Here is a 21,373-nt window from a genome sequence, read left to right on the forward strand (position 1 = left end):
TTCTCACTTGCTTCTTGACCCCTAAAAACATTCACAGCACCCACCACCTACCACTACCACCACTACCTCCATTTATTTTTGAATACATATCTCACAAACAAAAACATGTTAAAGCCACAAACAAGTCCAAGCAGGAAGCAAACTTTTTCTAGCCTTGAACCTTCATGCTACCCTAACCTGCTGCTCTGGACTAATCTCCGGATAAATCCATGCCCCCTCTTCTAATGCCAGAGTTAGGAATCAAAGGAGGACTAGCCTCTCCACCTATATAAATACTGATGGGTGTTGCTGTGAGCAGTGTCCGGCGGGAGAGGGACTGCATCAGCTCTAGTAAGAACATCACTCTCTGGGGGGAAGAGCATCACACAGAGCGCCTCACCCCTCTCACCCCTTCAACACGCCACACCCCTCCGTCTCATTTCAGAGATTCAGCTAGGCCTCCCATCACCTCTGTACCACACCACAACTTTTTATAGCAGGGAAGCTGATAAACAGACCCGCTGAGAGTTGAGTATTACCTAGCACTGCACCTTGAGAGATAACCCCACCAGATAAGCCGAGCAATTATGCGGCATGGTTACCTAGAGTCAGCGATTCCCCAGAGACAAGAAGACGATTTCAAACAGATTTCAAGCATCCGGAGGCAGACCTGAAACAGATTCTGCTGGCGGAGCGCAGCAGTCACTAACTCCCGACCTGACACACAGGTAAAGTGAGAAGCAGCACAGGGTCCTCACTGTTCCCTGCACTCCACTTTCAGAAGTTTTAGGCCAGGAATGCAAACTGCTGTTTGTTTATCCTCTGAACATGCCCACCTACCTCCTCCAGACCCCAGGATGGGGTGTGGCTTGCCTCCAAAGAAAGGGTGCCGTCCTCTTCTGAGAAGGACGTGGAGCTCTTTTCAGGCTCTGTATCTTTAGGCTGGATCCCATGTAAGGGCAGCCCATCACTGCCATAGCCGGAGGAGGAGGGTAAAATGCTCACAGTCATGCCACTGATGGACAAATCACTCTGAGAAGCAGGCAGTCTGGGAACCTGGAGGGGTACTCGACCCACACGGGCAGGTTCTGTGCAGTTTTGGCCTCTTGACTGGTCTAGTAGTGATGAAGGGACTGGATGTTCCGTAATCCAGGAACCGGCCTGAGGGGAGCTTAAAGTACCCTTGGTTCCTCCCCCCACACTCCGGCCCTCAGAAAGTTGGTCTTGACTTCCTGTGTCAGTGGGGTAGTCTGTCCTGGGGAAAGTGCTGCTTCCAAATCCAAGCTGAGCATCCCCTTTCTCCACTGCAGACCCTCTTTGCAAAGGCAGCAGCACAGCCCTGCTGCTGCAGGATGCTGTCCTCGGAAATTCCACCAACTGGCTCACCGACTTCTCGCAGTTCCTTTCTGCAGGGTTATCAAGCAGGTGAGCGATGACAGTCATCCCCTCTTCCAGGGAATCCCAGACCCCTCCGGCAACTGATGACTCATTCTCTAACAAAAGGTGAGCGGTCTGGATCTCTCCTTGGAATCTCTCCTTCACCTGCACGATCATCCCCTGATCTCCCACCCCTGAGCTGGGGGCTGAGTCCCCAGGCAGTAAAATGTCTGGTGGGGGTGGCTCTACCCCTCCCACTCCTTCCTTCTCCTGGAGACTCACTGTTAACTTCGTTAGGGTTTCCGTCTGTTCGATGACTCCAGTTCCTTGCGAGCGTTCTTCCTCACGAGGTACCTCTGGAGTAGGGGTTTTCTTCCCCCTCCACTTCCTTTTGAACCGAACCCTTTTCTTAGGAGATATGGGAGCCTTCTCAGGAATAGCTTTTGAATCTTTCGGCTCCTTAACGCACCCCAGTGAATTTCCCATTGCTTTCCTCTCCTAATCTCAGCAAAAACGCAGCTAAGCCCGTCCTGGGATCCCACAGAAATCCCCACCTAGGCTTCATCGGATTAGATGCACATTTAAAAACATGCACTATGCCGGCGATCCCTCCAATTCTTTCTCCCTCCCTCCCCGCCTCTGTCTCTTCCAGCCGCTGCCGATTCAGACAGCCATCTTACAGGCTCAGAGCTGCAACAAGACAAATTCAAAGCATCTCACTGCAGTTCAGAAATCACTTGACCTAAAAGCAGACAGAAACCGGATTGGCTGCCGCTTCCTCTCTCCAAATATGAGGTAATTGGAGCACTGCCCTCAGAAATACAAACAGAAAGCAAAAAGGAGCTAGAAACCAGGGGAGGGGAGGAATTAGGGAGGGGAGGAGGGCGGGAGGGAATGTAAGAGTAAATGGAAAAGGGAGGGGGGAAGAAGAGATGCCATGGGAGAAGGTAACGTGAGGGAAGGAGGAGGAGAAAGAGGGGAAAAGCAAACCAGACGCTAGTACCAACCAGGAAGGGAAGGGCCACGAACCAGGGCCGGGGACGCTGCAATCACGGCCCTCAAACTGTGAAAGGAAATAGATGCCAAGTGCTGCACCAAGATGTCCAAAATATCAAGCAAGACCAACATATTCTCAATTTTTTTCAGGTCAGAAACAATAAAATTATAACCTGATGAGAGACCAGAGCCTAAGTCTCATAGTTACAAAGAGAAACACAAGCTTTAAAGATCTAGCCTGCTGTAGCACTGATTCCCCTGAGAGAGAGAGAGAGATTGATTTCTGTTAACTCTGCTGGCCAATGAAACACAGAGGAAAAACCTGGAAATCGGTTTTGAATACAGTATACAGACACTCAGTAAAAAGGATGCCACTTTCAAATACCACAGAGGAGCAGTGTCCCTGCTGAACAACAGTTGACAGGAATGTTTAAGAGTAATTACCGCTGCCACTGGCTAACACTTTTTTAGTGCTTGTTATGTGCCACACCCTGTGCTAAACTATGGATTATCTCATTTAATTCCTACAGTAACCAAATGAGGTCAAAACTATTATTTCACATTTTACAGGTAAAGAAACTGAGGTTTAAGAAAGTTGACTCATTTGCTCAAGGCTACACAGCTTGTAAGTGGCAAAGCCAGAACACGGACTCCTGTTTAAGACTTTTAATTTCAACGCCTTGTTACACTGCCTTCTAAATGCAGCAGGGACGGAAGCCTGTACTCAGTTAAGTAAAACAGGAAGGTAGCCTACTGTTTTTAATTGGCAACTAGACTCACATGGACTAAGGGCTCAAACAAAAAGATAACTCTTACTATTTGGGAGTAAGAGAGGAAGTCGCTAAAACGAGGCCCAGATGGTTTTTATTCAAATTGCAGCAGGGCAGGAAGTCTGAATTAAAGTCTAGAGTCTAAAAAGTTGGATTCAAAAACCACCCTGCTGTGCCGGTGGGATTCGCCCACCCCAGTTTTTTGGTATAGAGCCTGACAGATGACATAGCAGCACAACCCAAAGGGCCTGAATGGAGTGCAGGGACAGAGGTCAGCCATGCTTCTTTCCGCCTGCAGCTATTTATTCTGTACCAAAAGGATCCAGACCCCACCGCGGAGAGAAATAGCCTGGCTGGCTCTACGTAAGCCTACCCACCTTTCCTGGAGGCCTGAAAAATGCCCGCCACACAAGGAAAGCAGTAAGAAGCCCTAAAGCAGCAGCTCCTACGCAGCGCTTCTGGGACCTACTGATGCCCTGTCCGCCTCAGAACTGCAGTAGGTGTTCCTACTCCCCAGCCCTTCCCAAGGCTGACCACGAAGCTGCAGCACCATCTCATGGCCATCCACAGCAAGGAATGAGACAAGGAGGTTAGCACGGGAGAGAAACTCAGTCAGACTCTGGGAAATCACTTACTAAGCAAAAAATCTGACATTACAATATACTTCTCCACGCAGGCACCAGGCCTTCACTCCGCCAACAAAGAGCATTGGAACTATGGAAATTTTCAGATGCGCACTCCAAGGTCCAAGCTTGAATTCTGTCCATGGAATACATACAAACCAAATTCCTGGAAATGATCAACTCGGGGGGCAAGAGAGACTGCGTCTGGATATGACAGCTGCCGCTGCAGGCTTCTCTGACCGAGAGGCCTGGCAGAGCCGAGCGGGTTTACTTCTAGGAGCCTTTTCTTTCTTAAACTTCTGCATATGTTGGGCAAATCAAGCTTTCATTTCCCTCTGCTCCAGAGGAAAAGTGGTCTAGGAAAGGAGCAGAGAGTTCAGGTAAGTAGCTCTAGGTTCTGATTCCCAGTTCTGTTAACTTAGTAGCTAAGTAGCTAACTTGCCAAGTGATTCAGTCTCCTTACCTGTAAAATGTGGACATGACCACCTACTTAACGCCGTTGTAGAGAGGGTTCATGGGACAGTCTATAAAGCGCTTGGCTCTGTGCCTGGTCTATAGCAAATCCCTTTTCTCCTGATTTATTACCAGAGCTAAGAAGTATGAGACACTCCACCACCACCACAGGGTCCTAGTATACTCTTTCTTGACTTGGCTCTAAGGAAAGTAGCTCTGCTCCAAGGTCCAAAGTTTAGGGGCTTGTTTTTCTCCATCGGGGCTCTGCTTCTATTATTTTACTGAGTAAGTTAACTCTGATCACCAGGACTTTCCCCTGGACTGTCTTCCCATCTGGCCTGAGCTCTTAACACATGGCTGGCTGCTTCCAGGGCCACCTATTCTTCATGCCTTTTCCTTTGGCTTTTTCTAGTTAACTGTTTACTACCCATAGGTCTCTCACAGAGAAGGCAGGAATGAAAGACTCCAGAGCGAAAGAGCTCATTCATTAATTTCACAAACATGAATGATGCCTCATCTACTTGCCAAGTACCAAGGGTCATAAGGGACACAAAAATGCAAACCTCAGGTCTACTCGGCTAAGGCCATTCTTGACCTGACTTCCTAGCCTTTTTAAATTTCAAAGTGCTATACATATACTAGTATTTAATAAGCATTTGAGAGTTGGAAAGCTAATTTTGTCAGATTCTGATTTTTAAGAACTTATCTTTTAGAAAAACTATAAATCCTAATATGTACCTTAAAACAGGCTTGGACAACACCAGAGATAAGAAATCCTACTATTAGTATCTGGACGTATAACCTAAAAATGTCAGTTGGTCTCTGTGTTTCAGTTTGCCCACCTGAACAATGGGCACAGGAAAATAGACATCAGTCCATTTATCTGGTCTACTTACCCCACAGCTTAAAGATGATGATTAACTTCACACAATATCCACTCATTTAACAAATATTTATCGAGTGCCTATTCTATGCCAGGCAAAGAAGAAAACAAGAGACAGAATTCCTGCTGTTATTAAGCTTGCATCCTAGCGCAGGGACCCGGAAAACAAACACGTCAGACAGCAGCAGGTCAGCAGGTGTCACGCAACACAACACTCTAAGTTATGCTGTGCTTCTGAAAGTGACTTGCCAAAAGAAAAGTGTACAGAGAAAAGAAAAAGAAAGCATATAGCCGAGCCATTCCAGTCCAGATATCTATCCAAAACACCCATCTTTCTACATGCATAAGGACAGGTGCTCACTGCAGCAATAAATGCCTTCTTCATACAATTAAATATTATGCTGCAAGTAATAATAGCTGGTTTCTGCTTAGCTGTGTGGGGCTAACTCACATTATAGTCTATAGTGAAGATAAGTAAATCAGGTCCTCCTTTATCAACATGGATAAACCTCAAAAATATAGTTAAAAAAACAGGGTATATAAAAAATACAATTTGTATCTGACATAAAAACATACAAACAACATCACAGGTTGTTAATGAATACTTCATCTGTCAATGATGTACAAAAGCATATGATACACACTAATTTCAGGGCAGTATTTACCTGGTGGGGAGAGGGGTGGGGGAAGAGGGAAAAAGGAGTTGGCTGTATCTGAAATGTTTCATTTTTTTAAAGAGAAAGAAAAAAAACTTGAAGCAAATATAAAATATTAACATCTGTTTGATTTTGAAGGTGATGACACACATGAAGATGTGTTATATACTTTTCTGTACTTCTCTGGGTAATTGAAACTTTCGTAACTAAAAACTCAAAATAAAAAGAACACCATTTAGCTCCCCTTTATGTGTTAAAATGCACTGGAAGCCATCTCTTTAATAAAGTTATCAGTCTCATCAGTAGTAGCAAATTTTTAATCTGGAACCAGCCTCTACTTTGACAAAATAATCCCTCAAGATGCCAACCACCACCTATATTTATACCTATATCTATATCATTACTCTATTTCATTAGCACCAATAACAGAGATTGGCTATAATGACTATTTTACTGATCCCCTAACATTTGATAGTTCTTCTCTGCATTTCTATTTGGCTTAATATAGCATGTATGTTTCTTGACGAGACCAGCTAATACAGAACAGTTAGCTCAATTATAAAAGACCAGAAAACCGCAATGATAGATAAGTAGCAAGAGACACATCACACCCTATCTAAAGCAAGCCACGGAGGATGGAGGTTCCACATAGTCCTGTATCAGCCAACTAAAAGCCCTGTAAGTAGGGAACCTCTCCCCACACTCCCACTTAGCTAATTAATAGGCAAACACCAAGCCTTCAAAAACAGCAAAGAGAAAGTAATTAGCAGCCAGCTGCATCTGGGAAAACATTCTGGCAGGGGAACGTCCCTCTACAAGAAGACAAAACAGTCATTCAGCTATGCTGAAATAGCAAACAGAGAAAAGCAGGTAGCCAATATGCATCAGAAGACAGATTCGGCCAAGGGAAAAAATTTTAAAAAAAAGACAACGACAGACTAGGCCAAACCTGTCTATATCTTTCAGTAAAACTGGTTTACAGGACAGAGAACAGTAGGCTAGGTCAAAAGCACTTGAAGTTATAAGGTTCATTAATAATGGTAACAGGTGGCTACCAATAATTGCTGCTTATTACTCAGCACAGACTGTGTTCCATCTCCATTTCCCATGTCTCCCTGATTCTTTAAACCTCTATCAAGTTATTCTATTATATGTCTCTTCTCACTCCCCCAAACTACACAGTCGAACTAGATTGAGTCTGTATCTAGTTCAATTCTGTATCTCCCACAGACTCTACCTAAGACTTTGCTCAGTAAATGAATACATTCTCCTGCAAACTAAAACCACAAGGAGATACCATTTCCCACCCACTGTGATGGCTATAATCTGAAAGACAAGAGGATAACAAGGATATGGAGAAACAGGAAGCCTCACACATTGCACTAGTGGGAATATAAAATGGTTTGGCCATTTTGGAAGACAGTTTGGCAGTTTCTTAAAAAGTTATACATAAACCTACCCTATAATCCAGCAGTTCCACTCCCAGGTACATACCCAAGAGAACTGAAAACATACATCCACACAAATATTCATATCAATATTATTTACATTAGCCAAAAAATATAAACAACCCAAATGCCCGTTACTGCTGAGTAGATAAACAAAATACATGGTACATCCACACAACAGAACACGCCTCAACAAGAAAGGAATGAAGTACTGACACGGCTACATCATGGAGGAGCCTCAGGAACACTGTGCTGAGTGAGAGAAGCCAGACCCCAAAGAACACATATTATACGATTCCATTTAAATGAAATGTCCGGAATAGGCAAATCTATAGAAATAGAAAACAGATTAGCGGTTGCCTGCGGCTGGGGATGGGAATGGAAAGTAACTATAAATGACCAAGAAGGATCTTACTGGGATGATGAAAATGTTCTAAAATTGGATTATGGTGATGGCTGTACAACTCATAAAAATCATTGAATTATACAATGAAAATTGGCCAGTTTTATGGTATATAAATTATATCTCAATAAAATAAAAAAATAAACAACAGAATGATAACCAAAATAGGTTTTAAAACAGCTAACTATATGGAAAAGGAAGAAACAGGATGGAGAGGGCAGAAATGAAAGCTAGACTTTGCTGAACATACCCTGTATTCACTTCTTTAAATTTCCCTTTGGAACAATGTAAATGGCCTATATAATGTAAAATAAAACGGAAAGGGAAAAAAGCAATCCCTAAAAACTGAAGGAATATAAAAACAAATGAACCTGGCTTAATAACACGGAAGTTATTTCAAATGACTTTAAAATAAAATTATTCATATGTCCTTAGGAGATATACACTGACAAAAAGAACAACAGATAAAAAAATCACAAACTTTTCAGTAATCATGTTGTTAATAATAACACTGCTATTGTTTTGATTCAAATATATTACATATTATGTATGAGTTTATATGTATACTATACATATATATGATTTTATATATATGTGCACCCTTGTGTGTATGGAAAAGGGAATAAATAATATGTTACTTTGTTAGGATCAAGATTTTCAGCATAAGGAAAAAAGAATACAAATATAAAGTCACAGATGTTGAATAAAACTCTGTAATTCTAAATTTGAATTAGAAACATCATCATAAATTCTTGATTTTTTTAAAAAGAGAAAAATACAAGTATTGGCTAGACCTGTCCACAGAAAATGCCTAGAAACAATGACCAGCCAGGCTGTAGTCAATAAAGAATTTCAGTTCCTTCGAGAAACAATGTCAGGCCCGAAACAGAAAATATACAAAAAAACTGGCTGGAACACAAGCAATAAAGTCTTTGACATTATCAAAGACTATGGGGGTCATGACAAAGGACTCAGAGCCAACTGGAAAAAACTCACTGGCTGAAGATGGAGCTGAGTATTAGGAAGAATGACAACTGTATTTGATTGGAATACATGTAATCTGTTAAAAATCCTTGAGTCATAGTGATACTAACGGGGAAAAAAATAACAAAGAAACTTTCATTGGTCATCTTTGGAAATTTTAGAGAATCAACTATTCTGAAAACTGGTAAAACAGAAGGAAAGACAGGAGCATTTATCTTTTTATCTTTTCTTTCCTATAGGAGCTATCTCTCAGGGTAACTGCTGAGGTAAAGTTCTTTACAGACGTCTTCCAGTTAAATAATGAAGAATGAATTATAGAATTGTGAGTATCACCATTTTGTAACTTCTGATGTTGTAATGGAACTAGCAATAATCAGCAGCTGCTTAACTTTTAGGTGAAGAGCTAACGGTGAATGAGGGAGGGATGGATCAGGCTTAACGTCATGAAAAGACAGACAACAGACAGTATGTGCCCTCTGATGTGCAGCAATGAAAGTATGCAACTCCACACCACCATCCTTGTCTCCCCCCCAAAAAGGGAACCTGAATGTGATGCAGGCTCAGGTCTAGATCTAAAGTACCACTTTACAGGCAATACAAGAGAGGGATGGAGGATGAAGACATCCCAGAGGTGCCACCAGCACCTCTGCATAAACCTTATAGGACAAAAGACCTGATTTCTTCAACAAATTGCAAAGGGAGAAAGTGAGAGGAGGGAAATTTAATGCAATCTGCAGACTTTGGATTCTGATTCAAACGGGCCATTTTAAAAAACGAGATAATTGGGGAAATCTGAACACTGCTCAGATATTTGATTTTAAGAAATTACTGATTTTTAAGGTGTTATGATGTTGTGGTTTGCTTAAGTGAAGAGTCTTTATCTTTCAGAGATACACACTGAAATATTTATAGATGAAATTATATGATGTCTGAGATTCCTTTCAAAATAGCCTACTGGGGGAGCTGAAATGTGGATCAGGCTATAGACAAAATAACACCGACCATGAATTAGTAAGTTGAGCTGGGTGATGGGTACGTGGTAGTTCTATACTATTTTCTCTGCTTTTATAAATATTTGAAATTTTTCATAATAAATTTTTAAAGACAGAGAGAACACTTTCCCAATGGAGTGTTCAGTTAAGGAACATTATCCCCATCTCCTCTGTCCTCGGAAAATTGTAATTAGCCAGTTCAGTTTTCATTCCTTGGCACCCGAATTTCCCTTTGTGGAGAGATTTAGTCACAGTCAGGGGAAACAGACACAGTAAACAGGTTACTCTTACCTCACACCTATGAGGATAACACTGGTTTCTCACAGGGAGGGCAGGTATGTGGTGAAAATACAAACAACCAAAAAAGTTTCTCTAAAAAAATACCTCTGTTCATAGAAGTGCCGAAAGTGCAATGCTATGAAAGCTCAGCAAAGTTCTTGCTCCCATTTGCCAAGGCACACTTGTCAAGTTCACGTTCCTGGTTATCCCTACATCTGAAGCAAGCGCAAGGACACCTTGTGTTTCCACAGAAATACACGTTACCTCCACACTTTCCTAAGCCTACTTATGCTGAAGATTGCCAGCCCTAGCTCCAAACCAGAGACCCCAGAAATAAGCTCTCGGAATTTCTCAGATTCTCGGGAATTCTAGGACACATGCTGTTCTGCTTTCACCCAGCAGGTGGCGGTAACTCCCCAACAAGGACATCACAGTAGCCTTAAACATGGGAGTCAGTACCTTGAGATAGTTTTATTAGCTTTCTTTCCCCACCTGCTCAAGAAACGCTCCCTCTTATCTCTCAGCCTGTGTACAGCAGTTGGGTATAGGAAAGCTGTCTTGAAAAACAGTTTTGTTTAGTTGAGCTAAAGTGATTCAAGATAGTCTTTTTATAAAAATAGGGCTGTGATTTTCCAACGCAATCCAGATTTGAGAAGGATTTGCCTTCTCAGAGGGAGCAACAGGAAGGCTGCATGACCATGTGAACACTACCAAGATGCCACTGCTCTTGGGTGTGATGGATGCTACAAGGCTGTCTTTACAAGCACAGATACAAACAAAGCTACTCAGGTGCTTGCTCTAGACTGAATGTTTGTGCCCCCTTGAAATGCACGTCAAAGCCCTAACCCCTGTATGATGGTATCTGGAGGTGGGGCCTTTGGGAGGTAATTAGGTTTAAGTGAGGTCATGAGAGTGGAGCCCCGATGGTGGGATTAATGGCCTTATAAAAAGATGAAGAGACAGGAGCTCTCTTTCTCAGCCTGCACGCCCCAAGGGAAGGTCATGTGAGGACATCACCAGGAAGAGGACCCTCACCAAGGAGCCAACTGTGGCTGGCACCCTGACCTCAGACTCCCAGCCTCCAGAACTGTGTGAAATGAATGCTTGTTGCTTGAGCCGCCCAGCCTGCGGTATTTCATTATACAGCCCAAATTGACTGAGACGGTGCTACAATTAACCAGGCTTGTTTTAAGAGCATTAGAGATGACAGAAAAGTGTACACCAAAGCAGGATTATATGCCCTCACTCCACCCTTCTAGAGCATCAAAACCAACATCTCTCCCCACACCGATACTGAGTCCCTTAAGAGCCAGTTTTGACTCAGCTGAGCAGACTTCTAACAACCAGACTGCCACTGACAGGGCCACAGCACAAACAGGTGAAAAACCCCATTTCATCATGCAAATGGTTAGGGAGTTCTGGGTTCACACTGCAACAGTTCTGTCCCCAGGCCAATCCTAATCTTCCTTTCCAGTTCCCACTCTCACCCTTAGTCACTGCCAAATACGGAGAAGGAAGGCTCAGTGTGCCCATGGAAGGCAGGGCAACCTCTAGCTCTTTCTAGGCCATGTCTGAACCAAGCAGCAGGGACCCCACACTTCACAGACCCTACCTGGAAGTGCAAAATAATGGTCCAGATCAGGCCCAGGGTCAGTTTAGGGTTGCCATCTGTGATGTCATCATTGCGAATATTCACTAGTTTCACCTGAAAAAGAAACAAAAGCTGGTCTCAGAGCTCTGTCACTCTTTGTTTTGATTTCATTTTTTTAGACTTTCATTACTTACAGGCAGTTGAATTGGGCTTTTTGGTGTACAGTTCTCAGTCACACAGATTTGTGTAACTACCACCACAATCAGGGTAAAAGAACAGCTACATCACCACCAAAAGGTGGCGTCGTGCAGCTCTTTGTAGTCAAACCCTGACCCCATCCCTAAACCTCTGATCTGTTCCCAGTTCTGCGTTTTCCAGAATGTCATATAAATGGAATCACACAACATGTAATCTTTTGATGCTGAATTTTTCTCACACTCAGCATAATGTCCATAAGATCCCCATCCAAGCTGCTGCATGCAGCAATAGTTCGCTCCTTTTCACTGCGGAGGAGTATTCCACTGTACCAACACTATGCTGTGGTTATCCACTCATCTCTTGAATGACACTTGGGTTGTTTCCAGTTTGCGGGAATTATGAATAAAGCTCCTATATTCATGTACAGTTTTTTTGTGTGAGCATATGTTTTCATTCCTCTAGGGTAAATTCCTAGGAGTGGGATTGCTGGGTGATATGGTATGTGTTTAGCTTTACAAGAAACTGCCAAACTATTTTCCAGCATGATTGTACCATTTTGCAATCCCACCAGCTAAGCAACCTTGCAAGCACATGGTATTGAGAGTTGCTTTTTAATTAAGTCATCACAGGCCTGACTTTTTTTCATTCTTTTTTTTCAAGGTTAGGAGAGAGAGTGAGAGACCTGCCCCTTGTCCCTCACCAGTCTTTGGCCTGCATCTGCCTCTATTTCCCCTCCTTTGTTGCAGACATCCCCACCTGCCCCTTAGCATCTGCTGTACTCCTAAAATCTCATTCCAACAACATAATGTGCACAGACACACAGGCCCTCCGCTCACTAGGGTGATCAACCATCCCTCTGTGCTGGAAACTGAGGGATTTCCTGGGATGAGGGCCAAAGTGCTGAAACCAAGAGTGTCCAAAGAAAACCAGCCTATTTCCACCTCCACCTCTCTAAGCCTTAGTCATACCCCCACACAGGGTTCCTGGTCAATTGTGGCAAACTGTCCTTAAATTCCCCTCCCTCTATCTCTTCAACTGAACTGAAATCTGCATGTACTAAAGAAATCTGGTGACCTCAAACAGAAGGCTCACTTCCTCCTTACACTATGGTGACTGGAGCTATAGACTGAATGCTTGAGTCCCTCCAAAATTCATACATTAAATTCTAACACCCAATTGGAAGGTATTTGGAGATAGGACATTTTGAGGGTGATTAGGTCTTAATGGAATGGGATTAGTGCCTTTATAAAAGAGACCCAGAAAGCTCCCTTGACCTCTCCATCATGTGAGGACACAGCTAAAAGCCATCTCTGGACCAGAACCTCACCAGATACCAAATCTGCCTTGATCTTGGACTCCCCAGCCTCCAGAACTGTGAGAAATAAACTTCTGTTGTTTATAAGCCACTCGGGCTGTAATATTTTGTTACAGCAGCTGGAATGACCAAGACACCTGGGCAAGTTCTTCCCCTTTATCTTCCCCTTTATCTTCCCCTGTATCTCAGTCTCCTTTTCTGTAGGTTAGGAGTGGGAGAAGCTGCCTTCTGGTCTCAGCGCAGGTTTTCTAATCAGTAACAACTCAGCTGGCAGACTGGCAGGACGGTCAAGCCCACGTTCTTCAGCCCCACCCATCTGCTGTCCCCTGTATTCTGAAGTCTACCTCCCTTGGCCAAGCCACCTGCTGATTTCTGCCAACCCATTCCTTGTTGACTTGACACGTAACTCCTACCATTCCTACCTCATCTTCTATCGTCTTTCTTGGCAATTTTAGCGCTCATCTTGATGAACCAAGTATCACACCATCTGTACAACCCCCCCGTCTGCCTTCCTAATTCTGATGACTTACACTTCCGTCTGCTTTGGACACCTGCTCAGCTACACTTGGACCTCACCATTACCCAGAACTGTTCTAGAGCTCTCTCTGACCTTCCATGTTCTTTTTTTAATTGATATTTTTATATATTACACATATATAATTGAAGTATAGTCAGTTTACAATGTTGTGTCAATTTCTGGTGTACAGCACAACACTTCAGTCATATAGGAACATGCATATATTTGTTTTCACATTCTTTGTCAACATAAGTTACTATAAGATATTGAAAATAATTCCCTGTGCTATACAGTATAAACTTGCTGCTTATCTAATATCTGCAAATCTCTAACTCCCAATTTATCCCTTCCCACCCACTTCCCCTCCTGGTAACCATAAGTCTGTTTTCTCTGTCTGTGAATCTGTTTCTGTTTTGTAAATAAGTTTGTTTGTCTTTTTTTTTTTTAGATTCCACATATAAGTGATGTCATATGGTATTTTTGCCCTTCCCTGTTCTTAACGGCTCGCATTTTTGTTCTGTCCTACTAAACAATCACTCTTGGTCCTTACTTAGATTTCCAGCTAATCAATTCTTCTCAATTTACTTTGCTCATTAAGGCCCGCTCTGGTTTCCTCTAACTCTACACACAGGCATTTCAATGCTGCTTTCTCTCGTACCCCCTTCCAATTCTCCTACCACTTTTCATTAATCAATTTGTTTCAACAAACATTTATGAAGTGCTGATTATGGACCATTCGTTATGAGAGGTGATGAAGATAAAAATGTTAAGATCAAGTTCCCTGTCCTCATGGGGCCTACAGTGCATTAGAGCCAAAAGAGAAATAACAATAAAGTACTAAGTATTATATTAGAAGCAAACTGCTATGGGAACACACAGAAAGAGAATTTCCCAAGTTAGTGAAAATTACTGATACGAGTGACAAAAATGAACTAACTCCAAAAATATGCATACCATGTAAAGTCATCTTGCCCAGAGTTGTTGCCTGGCAACTGTCACTACACCAAACCTTTTGCATACAGCTCTTGAAGCAGATGAACTATGACTCCCCATCCATCTTCCTCGCCACCACAAACCACCTCTGTATCTTTATCCCTCCTTCCTTCCTTCTCCCTTTATCTCAGAAGAGGCATTTCCCCTTTCTTTTTCAAAGAAGCTACACCAGCTGTGCTCTGGGTCTCACCCTCAACCCCTGGACTTGGCTCCATCGATTAGGAAACAGTGGGAGAGACGACAGTATGTACAGAGCAGAATGGCAGGGGCATTAAACACATGTCAGAAACCTGGGGGAAAGTTCCAGCTCTGCTCTAACTTGTGTGATCTGGGGCAGGTCATTTCTCAGACTCCTCCTGTATGAAATGAAAAACTGGACTAGCAGACCTGCAAGGCATCTTCTGGGGCTAACATGCTCTGACTCACAATCCTCCTCACTCTCATCTGCAGTTTTCTGCCCTTCACTCGCTTCTCCTCATGTCTGAAAATGTGTTGTTGTCTTCCTTCCTTATCTATAGAGGGAAAATCTTCTTTACTATGTTCTACTTTTCTGCTCTGTTAAGACTGTTCACTTAAGTCACCGATGCTTCACAGCTGAGACCTTCCCCCCGGCCATGAAGTGCCACTCAACCATCCTGACCACTCCCTCATCCAGTTTTCATGATGAAGGGGCACCCCGGTTTCCCCTCTTCCTAGACAGTGTACCTTTTCCCCACCTTCTTTGCTCGCTTATTTTTCATCTTCCTTTTGACTTCCACCTGAGATGGATGCATAAGCTGCAGTCTTTGGTATCTTGCTCCTCTCTGATAAGCCTCTCCCTTTCAGTCAGGCCACCAGCTCCATGTAGGAACTACTGAATGATTCCTCCAACCACAATACCAGTGCTCACTAGCAAGTAAGACTCAGAACTGGGTCAGTCAGAGTTACTGAGGACTTACCTGGGGCATTGAGAACACCCCTAAATAGGGACCCAATGCCAACACTCCCAGGCAGGATGGGGAACACACAGGACACTCTTACCTGTCGCTGCTTTAGGAAGTCCAGGGCAATCTGCACATTCTGCAGCCTGTGAAAACGCATCCTGCCCTTCTCTCGGGGCTGCAAACAAACAAACAAAAAGGATGTTCATTTCAGCTGCATCAAGTTTCTCATGCAGACCCCCTTCCTCTTTTATTTCAAGGACTAAAAGACCACAAAGAATTCCTCATGATTGAAGCCAGGCGTGGGAGCATTCCATAAAGCACTCCTCGAGGACAGGACCCTTATGTGCTTTCACCATGAAAGCTGAGGCCCCAGGTGCCTGGCTTACCGCTAGGATCCCCGTGAGCACACAGCGCGCTAGACTACAGATGCTGAAGTAGTGCTGCAGCTTCTCTGCAGGTTCCCCTGCAGCCACACATGGCACAGCGGGATTCTGGGTGTGGGGCTGACGGGAACAAAGACTTAGTTCTATGGCTCCCAGAGTCACAGGTCACTGCTACTGTACGGGAAGTGGAAGTCCAAACTGCACAGCAATGGATAGAGCCAACCTTCTCGCAAACATGGCAAAAGAAGCTAGAGGGAGCCACTTCTAAACTAAGGAATGACGAGTTATAGATACTCAACAAGCAAGTGAAAAAACCTAAAATGGCAGGCAGAAATCAAGAAGAAAACCATTTTCCAGGAAGACGGGCTTTAATGTAGGAAAGCTACCCTTTACCCCAGTATGAAATACCCAGAGCAAACAAGACCTTGATGATGCAGGGCTGCTCAACACAGTACTCCAAAGAAAGGTATTTCCTGCCAGTCACTCAACCCTGGATGTCATACAAGCCACAGGGGACACTCCCGCCTCCACCTAGTGCCTCCGGTGCCCTGTCTGCAGCTCAACTCCTATCCATCCAAAAGTGCAAATCTGTTTCCCCAATGAGTACATGCAGGGATGGCTATCTATCTCTGGAATATCTTCTCCTGCTCATTTTCCAGTGTTGTTTTTATTTTACTAAAATTGGGGCTAAAACATCACTCTCATTAGAGTATACCCAATTCATTTATAAATGTCAACCTGGTACTAATTAACAGCTGATAAAATACAAGGTAGCTCTGTTATGGACACTTGCACAGATGAAACATTGCTCAGGGTTGAAATGGGCAAAAAGTAACCCAACACGTGGAGATATAAGGAAGGAGGTATCTCTGTGGGGATCCCCCAATGGTTCTCAGCAAAACTCCCAAACCAGGGTAATCTACTGAGAGGGTGAGGCCTCTCTGTGCAACAGGGTAACTTTGTAAGTCAAAGTCTTAGAAAAAATCTTTTTAGCAAGAATCTCTTCTCAGTCATTTCAGTCAAACTAATTGTGAATATGGCTTAGAAGATGACACAGCCTGTGAAGCTGAAGACTCTAAGGTGATGGGAAGGGAGCCAGTGAGGTGAAAAGATGACTGGAAAAGGACAGGGAATGGGGCTCCTGCCTAATCCCTGTTTCTGGAGAAAGAGCAGAGGCTATAATTTAGGGCCTGTAAGCAGAAAATGGCCCTCTGAGACACTCTAATCTTTACTCCTATGTACTCCCTGCCAAAAATACCCTTAAGAACATGCAAGTTAAGTCCCTGTCCTCTGCAGCAACTAGAGATTGACCAAAGCAGAGTAACTCCATGCAGTGAGTGGTTTGCAAACAGGCTGTTTTGAAAACAAATGACATGGTGTGTGGTGAGAACTTAGAGGCCAGAGAGGTGGAGACAGTACCTGTTAGTCTGGAGTGTGGAGTCATGAGCAATTAACTGTCATGCTGTCAACTAAGCTTTGCACAATTCTGCAGTCTGGACGCAGACAGCACAGCAAGGCCACCAGAAAGCCATGGGTCTCCAGGTCACAAAGGGACTTGACAATACCAAACACCATTATTCTTTTTGTGCCAGCCACTCTCAGATAAGCAAAACAATTTCCACTCTAGGATCATCTAACAGTGACAAGAGGCACAATTAGTTTTAACCACTTTCTTTGGGACCCAGATTCCCAGGTGGACAGGGAAGAAGGCAACTGGTAACTGAGCTACTTGGAGACCTAGAGAACGCCAACTCTCTGATGGCCCTGCAGTGCCGGCTGGGACGCCGGCGTCCCCGGGAGGACCTACTACATCATCATCATCTTCCTCCTCCTGTTCCTCGCTGTTTGTGTGGCGCCAGGAGGGCATGCTCACCAGACGGAGGGTCTTCAGCCCTGCTGGCTCCTTTGGCCACCAACCAAGACAAAGACACAACAGAGTAACAGGAATTCACAACACATAAATGAAAAGGAAATGAATGCAGCAATAAAAAAAGAAGGTGAAAATAAACATGAAAATACCCTCCCACCTCCATAAAGACACAAAACCAAATCAAGGCCAGAGCAGATGGTTATAAAGAACACTTCATATGTTGAAACACATCTTCAGTTCTCCGTGGCCACCCACCCTCTCTGTTTTAGTGAATCAGCTAAGGGAGAAAGAATGATGAGACTAACCATGAAAGATATATTTGGATGGTTTTTGGTGAAAAGATGATATTCTATGACTATCTCCATAAACATCTGTAGGTTTTCAAAAGTTAGGAAAAGAAATCAGATTTTAGTGGTTTTAACCTGTTTTATAAGCAACACCACCAAAAAGTATCACTTTTCAAAATAAAATCACTAAAAGTTCATCAAATATACCAGCCAAATTGCCCAAAATGTAATTTTATGAGCAGTGAAAAGTCCAGCACAGTGAAAATGAAATTCTGATTACTTAAGAGATTTATAAATGAGGGCCAGAGAAGAAGGAAAAGTCATATGTACTGGCTGTGTTAAAAAAAAGCATCCATCATTAAAATTTTAATTATCAAAAGTTGACACATTGTTAACTGACTGTACTTCAATTAAAAAAAAATATATATATATATATAAAATTAATTCTACTGCAAGGAAAACAAACAAAAAAAGTGAAACTAAAACAAAGGGCCCAGGGGAAGCCAAGCCCCAGTCCTAGAAGCAGCTATTACTTACAGAGTGAAATCCAATGTGCCAAATTCTGCTCTTGAAACACAGCAAACGATGACTAAGAATTTACCCCGGACACCTGAGCTGCGCGCCTCCCCAGGGTGCTCTTCCCTCACAGGTGTTTCCAGTATTCAACCCTGACCTTCCCTAGAGAAAAAGCGTGCTGTCCACCATGCCCGAGACAGAGCGGGAGCTGCACAGGATCACCTGCTTCCACGGGGCTCACACGTATGAAACAATGAGCCCACAGTGAGGTTACCAGCGAGGAAGAGAACTGTGGCACAGGGAGCTATCTTCAATATCTTATAATAAGTCATAATGGAAAAGAATACGAAAAAGAATACACATGTGTGTACATGTATAACCAAATCACTCTGCTCTGCACCAGGAACTAACACAACTTTGTAAATCAACTATACTTCAACTAAAAAAAAAAAAAAAAGAAAGAAAGATAGAACTATCCAAGAAGCTCAGACAGGCGTTGCCCTTGGGCAGGTGGGTGTGTCCACAAGCCTATTTGGGGAGGAGGGAGGCATATTTAATCATCCAAGGAGCCCAAATGTACTGCATCTGGGGCTGTGCCCAGACATCAGCTTCAGGACTTCTTCAAACCTGTGAGAGAGAGTGAGTCACAGGAGGGGGAAAGAGGTGATTTGGGGAAAAAAATGACTCTAAACACCTGGGCTTTTAAAAATAAACTTCAGGTCTTTGCTGTATACAGAAAAGTAAACAACTGATAATAGAAGGGAAAATAGGAGTCTCTACAGACTAGGCTAAAGCCGTAGGAAGAAAAATACAGCTTATTCAAAAACCTGTAAAAGTGAAGCGACTAATCCTGAAACACTAGCATCTATGATAGACAACGGACAAGTAAGGAGAAAACATGCAAATATTTGCATGCATGTGCTCTGATTACATCAAGAAATGAGAATTTATGATACATCAGTTTAAAGTAAGATGAAATTATATTATTTGTAAACGGTTAGGTCTGAGTTAGAAATAAAGTCCATCAACCACCTCCTCCACTTCTTCCCACGTAAGCGAGCAGGCAGCGACGGCCACTGCCCGAACACGCAACAAGGTGGACCCGTACATCGTGAACAGGACCACCCTGTGAGGTCACTCACTAGGAGAAGAGAGAAGCTCACCAGTTTGATGCCCGAGAGGACCTCCAGCAGAGAGATCAGGTTATGGCCATCTCGCAGATCTTCATAAAGATCATTGATGTGCTTGCGGACCTGTGCATGGGCGTAAAACAGATTGATTTTTATTTGATCTTGAATTATCTTATTACCTATGCAAGAGTCTCTGATTCTAGGTAAACACAAATTAAAGAATTTGAAACTGGAAACAATAATAAAATTCAGGAGTTTTCAGGTTGGAGTACAATACATATGAAATGGTAACACTTAACAGAAGTTTATGTGTGGTTTTTAAATTGAAGTCAGATCCGTTATACACTCCAGCCAACCCTGAATAATATTCCAGACAATTTAGACAAGGAGATGGGGAATCAATCATCCTGAAACATCCCAGGAATTATTATGGCCCAAAATGTGATACAACAGCCAGTGATGGGACAAAGGAGGCCAGCCAGAGTCAAAAAGCCTTCCAGAGTGCTACAAAGGAAATGAAAATGCTCGCTACTCAGTGTTCCATGGGGAGTATCTCTAGTTTAACTCCTTTCTTACCAAATACTTCTAATAGTGAAGTTGAGGATTATTTTCCTTTAAGGAAAAGTAATTCCAATTTTATAACTGAAACTATGGAAAAGCAAATGTCACTTTAGAAAAATGTGTGGTTAATGTCAAATTCTGTGCTAAATGCTTTAGACGTTTTCTCATCTACCCTGCACATCTATTAGGTAGGTATTCTTACTCCTATTTTACACATGAGGAAACCAGGAACAAAGAGGTTAAGTAACTTGCTCAAGGTCACAAGTGGAAAAACTGGCCTCAGTATGGTCTTTCTGACTTTAGTCCTTGCCATTACTACTGTGCTTTATAATCAGCCATAAACTCACTTTATTTATTTAATCCAAACAACTGCTCTTTGTAGTTTACTTATTACCTCTGCTCCATAGGAGAAACTGAGGAGGCTGAGGCTGTGGCACAGGGAGAAGTGCCTAAAGTGAGATTTATCCCAAGTCTAGTGACAACTTCACTGAGTGACACTCGGACACAGAATCAGAAGATGAGTGGAAATTACAAGGAAGAAGATTCATTTGCAACGTAAGTAATATTCGAGACAACAACAGAGAGGGTTACTCTCAGAAGTAGTGGATTTCCAGTCACTGGAGTTTTTAAAAGCAGAGACTGGGGTACTGGAATTTCTACATTTGAGGGGAAGCCTGAAATGTAAGTCCTTCCCACCTGTAATATTCTAGCATTCAAAACAGACTGGGAATCAGAAAACATAAAGACTGGAAATATCTCAGTAAACTTTCTAGAAGAGAATGGACTTGAAGGATTAGAAAACGTTTTGTTGGGAAGAGGATGGGAAAATCACATTAAGACTAGGAATAGAAGTGGAAATATGCAAGGTAGGCATGTGTGTTTGAAGGAAGAAGAAGGTGACAGGTAGACAACTCAGCTGGAGAAAATGGTTCATGATGAATTGGATAACAGCTTTCAGATATTTAAAGAATATTTCTTAGATTTTTTTGTCCTATTGACAGTGACATGACACACTTTTTAGTTCAATCTCCAATATTAATATTTTCTCCCTCACTTTCTTAACTTTAGACAATGAATAAGACAAAACACTTAGCTTAGACTTGTATCATTTGTTGATTTCCACAGTGTAAATAATGGAAACCGATTTCAAGCCATTAATATAATGTCACTAAAAGTGATGTTGGGACAAAATGTACAGTAACACATCATTATATAGCTATTTCCATCAGAGAGATTCAAAAGACAT

The 21,373-nt window shown here is 42.8% G+C and overlaps 1 protein-coding gene across 20 annotated transcripts in view; it reads right to left on the reverse strand.

The window, feature by feature from the left end:
- The window catches only part of MACF1 (microtubule actin crosslinking factor 1), a 313,971-nt gene that overhangs the window by 170,274 nt on the left and 122,324 nt on the right, over positions 1-21,373 (reverse strand). For 11 of the 20 annotated variants that reach the window (XM_064493716.1, XM_064493728.1, XM_064493720.1 and 8 more), the window contains 3 exons: positions 19,600-19,689; positions 15,478-15,555; positions 11,456-11,548 (listed from right to left, as the gene is read on the reverse strand). In XM_064493716.1, coding sequence (XP_064349786.1) covers positions 11,456-11,548; positions 15,478-15,555; positions 19,600-19,689 — 261 coding nt within the window. Of the gene's footprint in view, positions 1-819; positions 1,974-11,455; positions 11,549-15,477; positions 15,556-19,599; positions 19,690-21,373 lie in introns of those variants that run through there. The other 9 variants (XM_064493712.1, XM_064493715.1, XM_064493714.1 and 6 more) reach the window with 3 other exon arrangements.

Source organism: Camelus dromedarius, chromosome 14, assembly GCF_036321535.1.
Source record: "Camelus dromedarius isolate mCamDro1 chromosome 14, mCamDro1.pat, whole genome shotgun sequence".
Taxonomy (NCBI): domain Eukaryota; kingdom Metazoa; phylum Chordata; class Mammalia; order Artiodactyla; family Camelidae; genus Camelus; species Camelus dromedarius.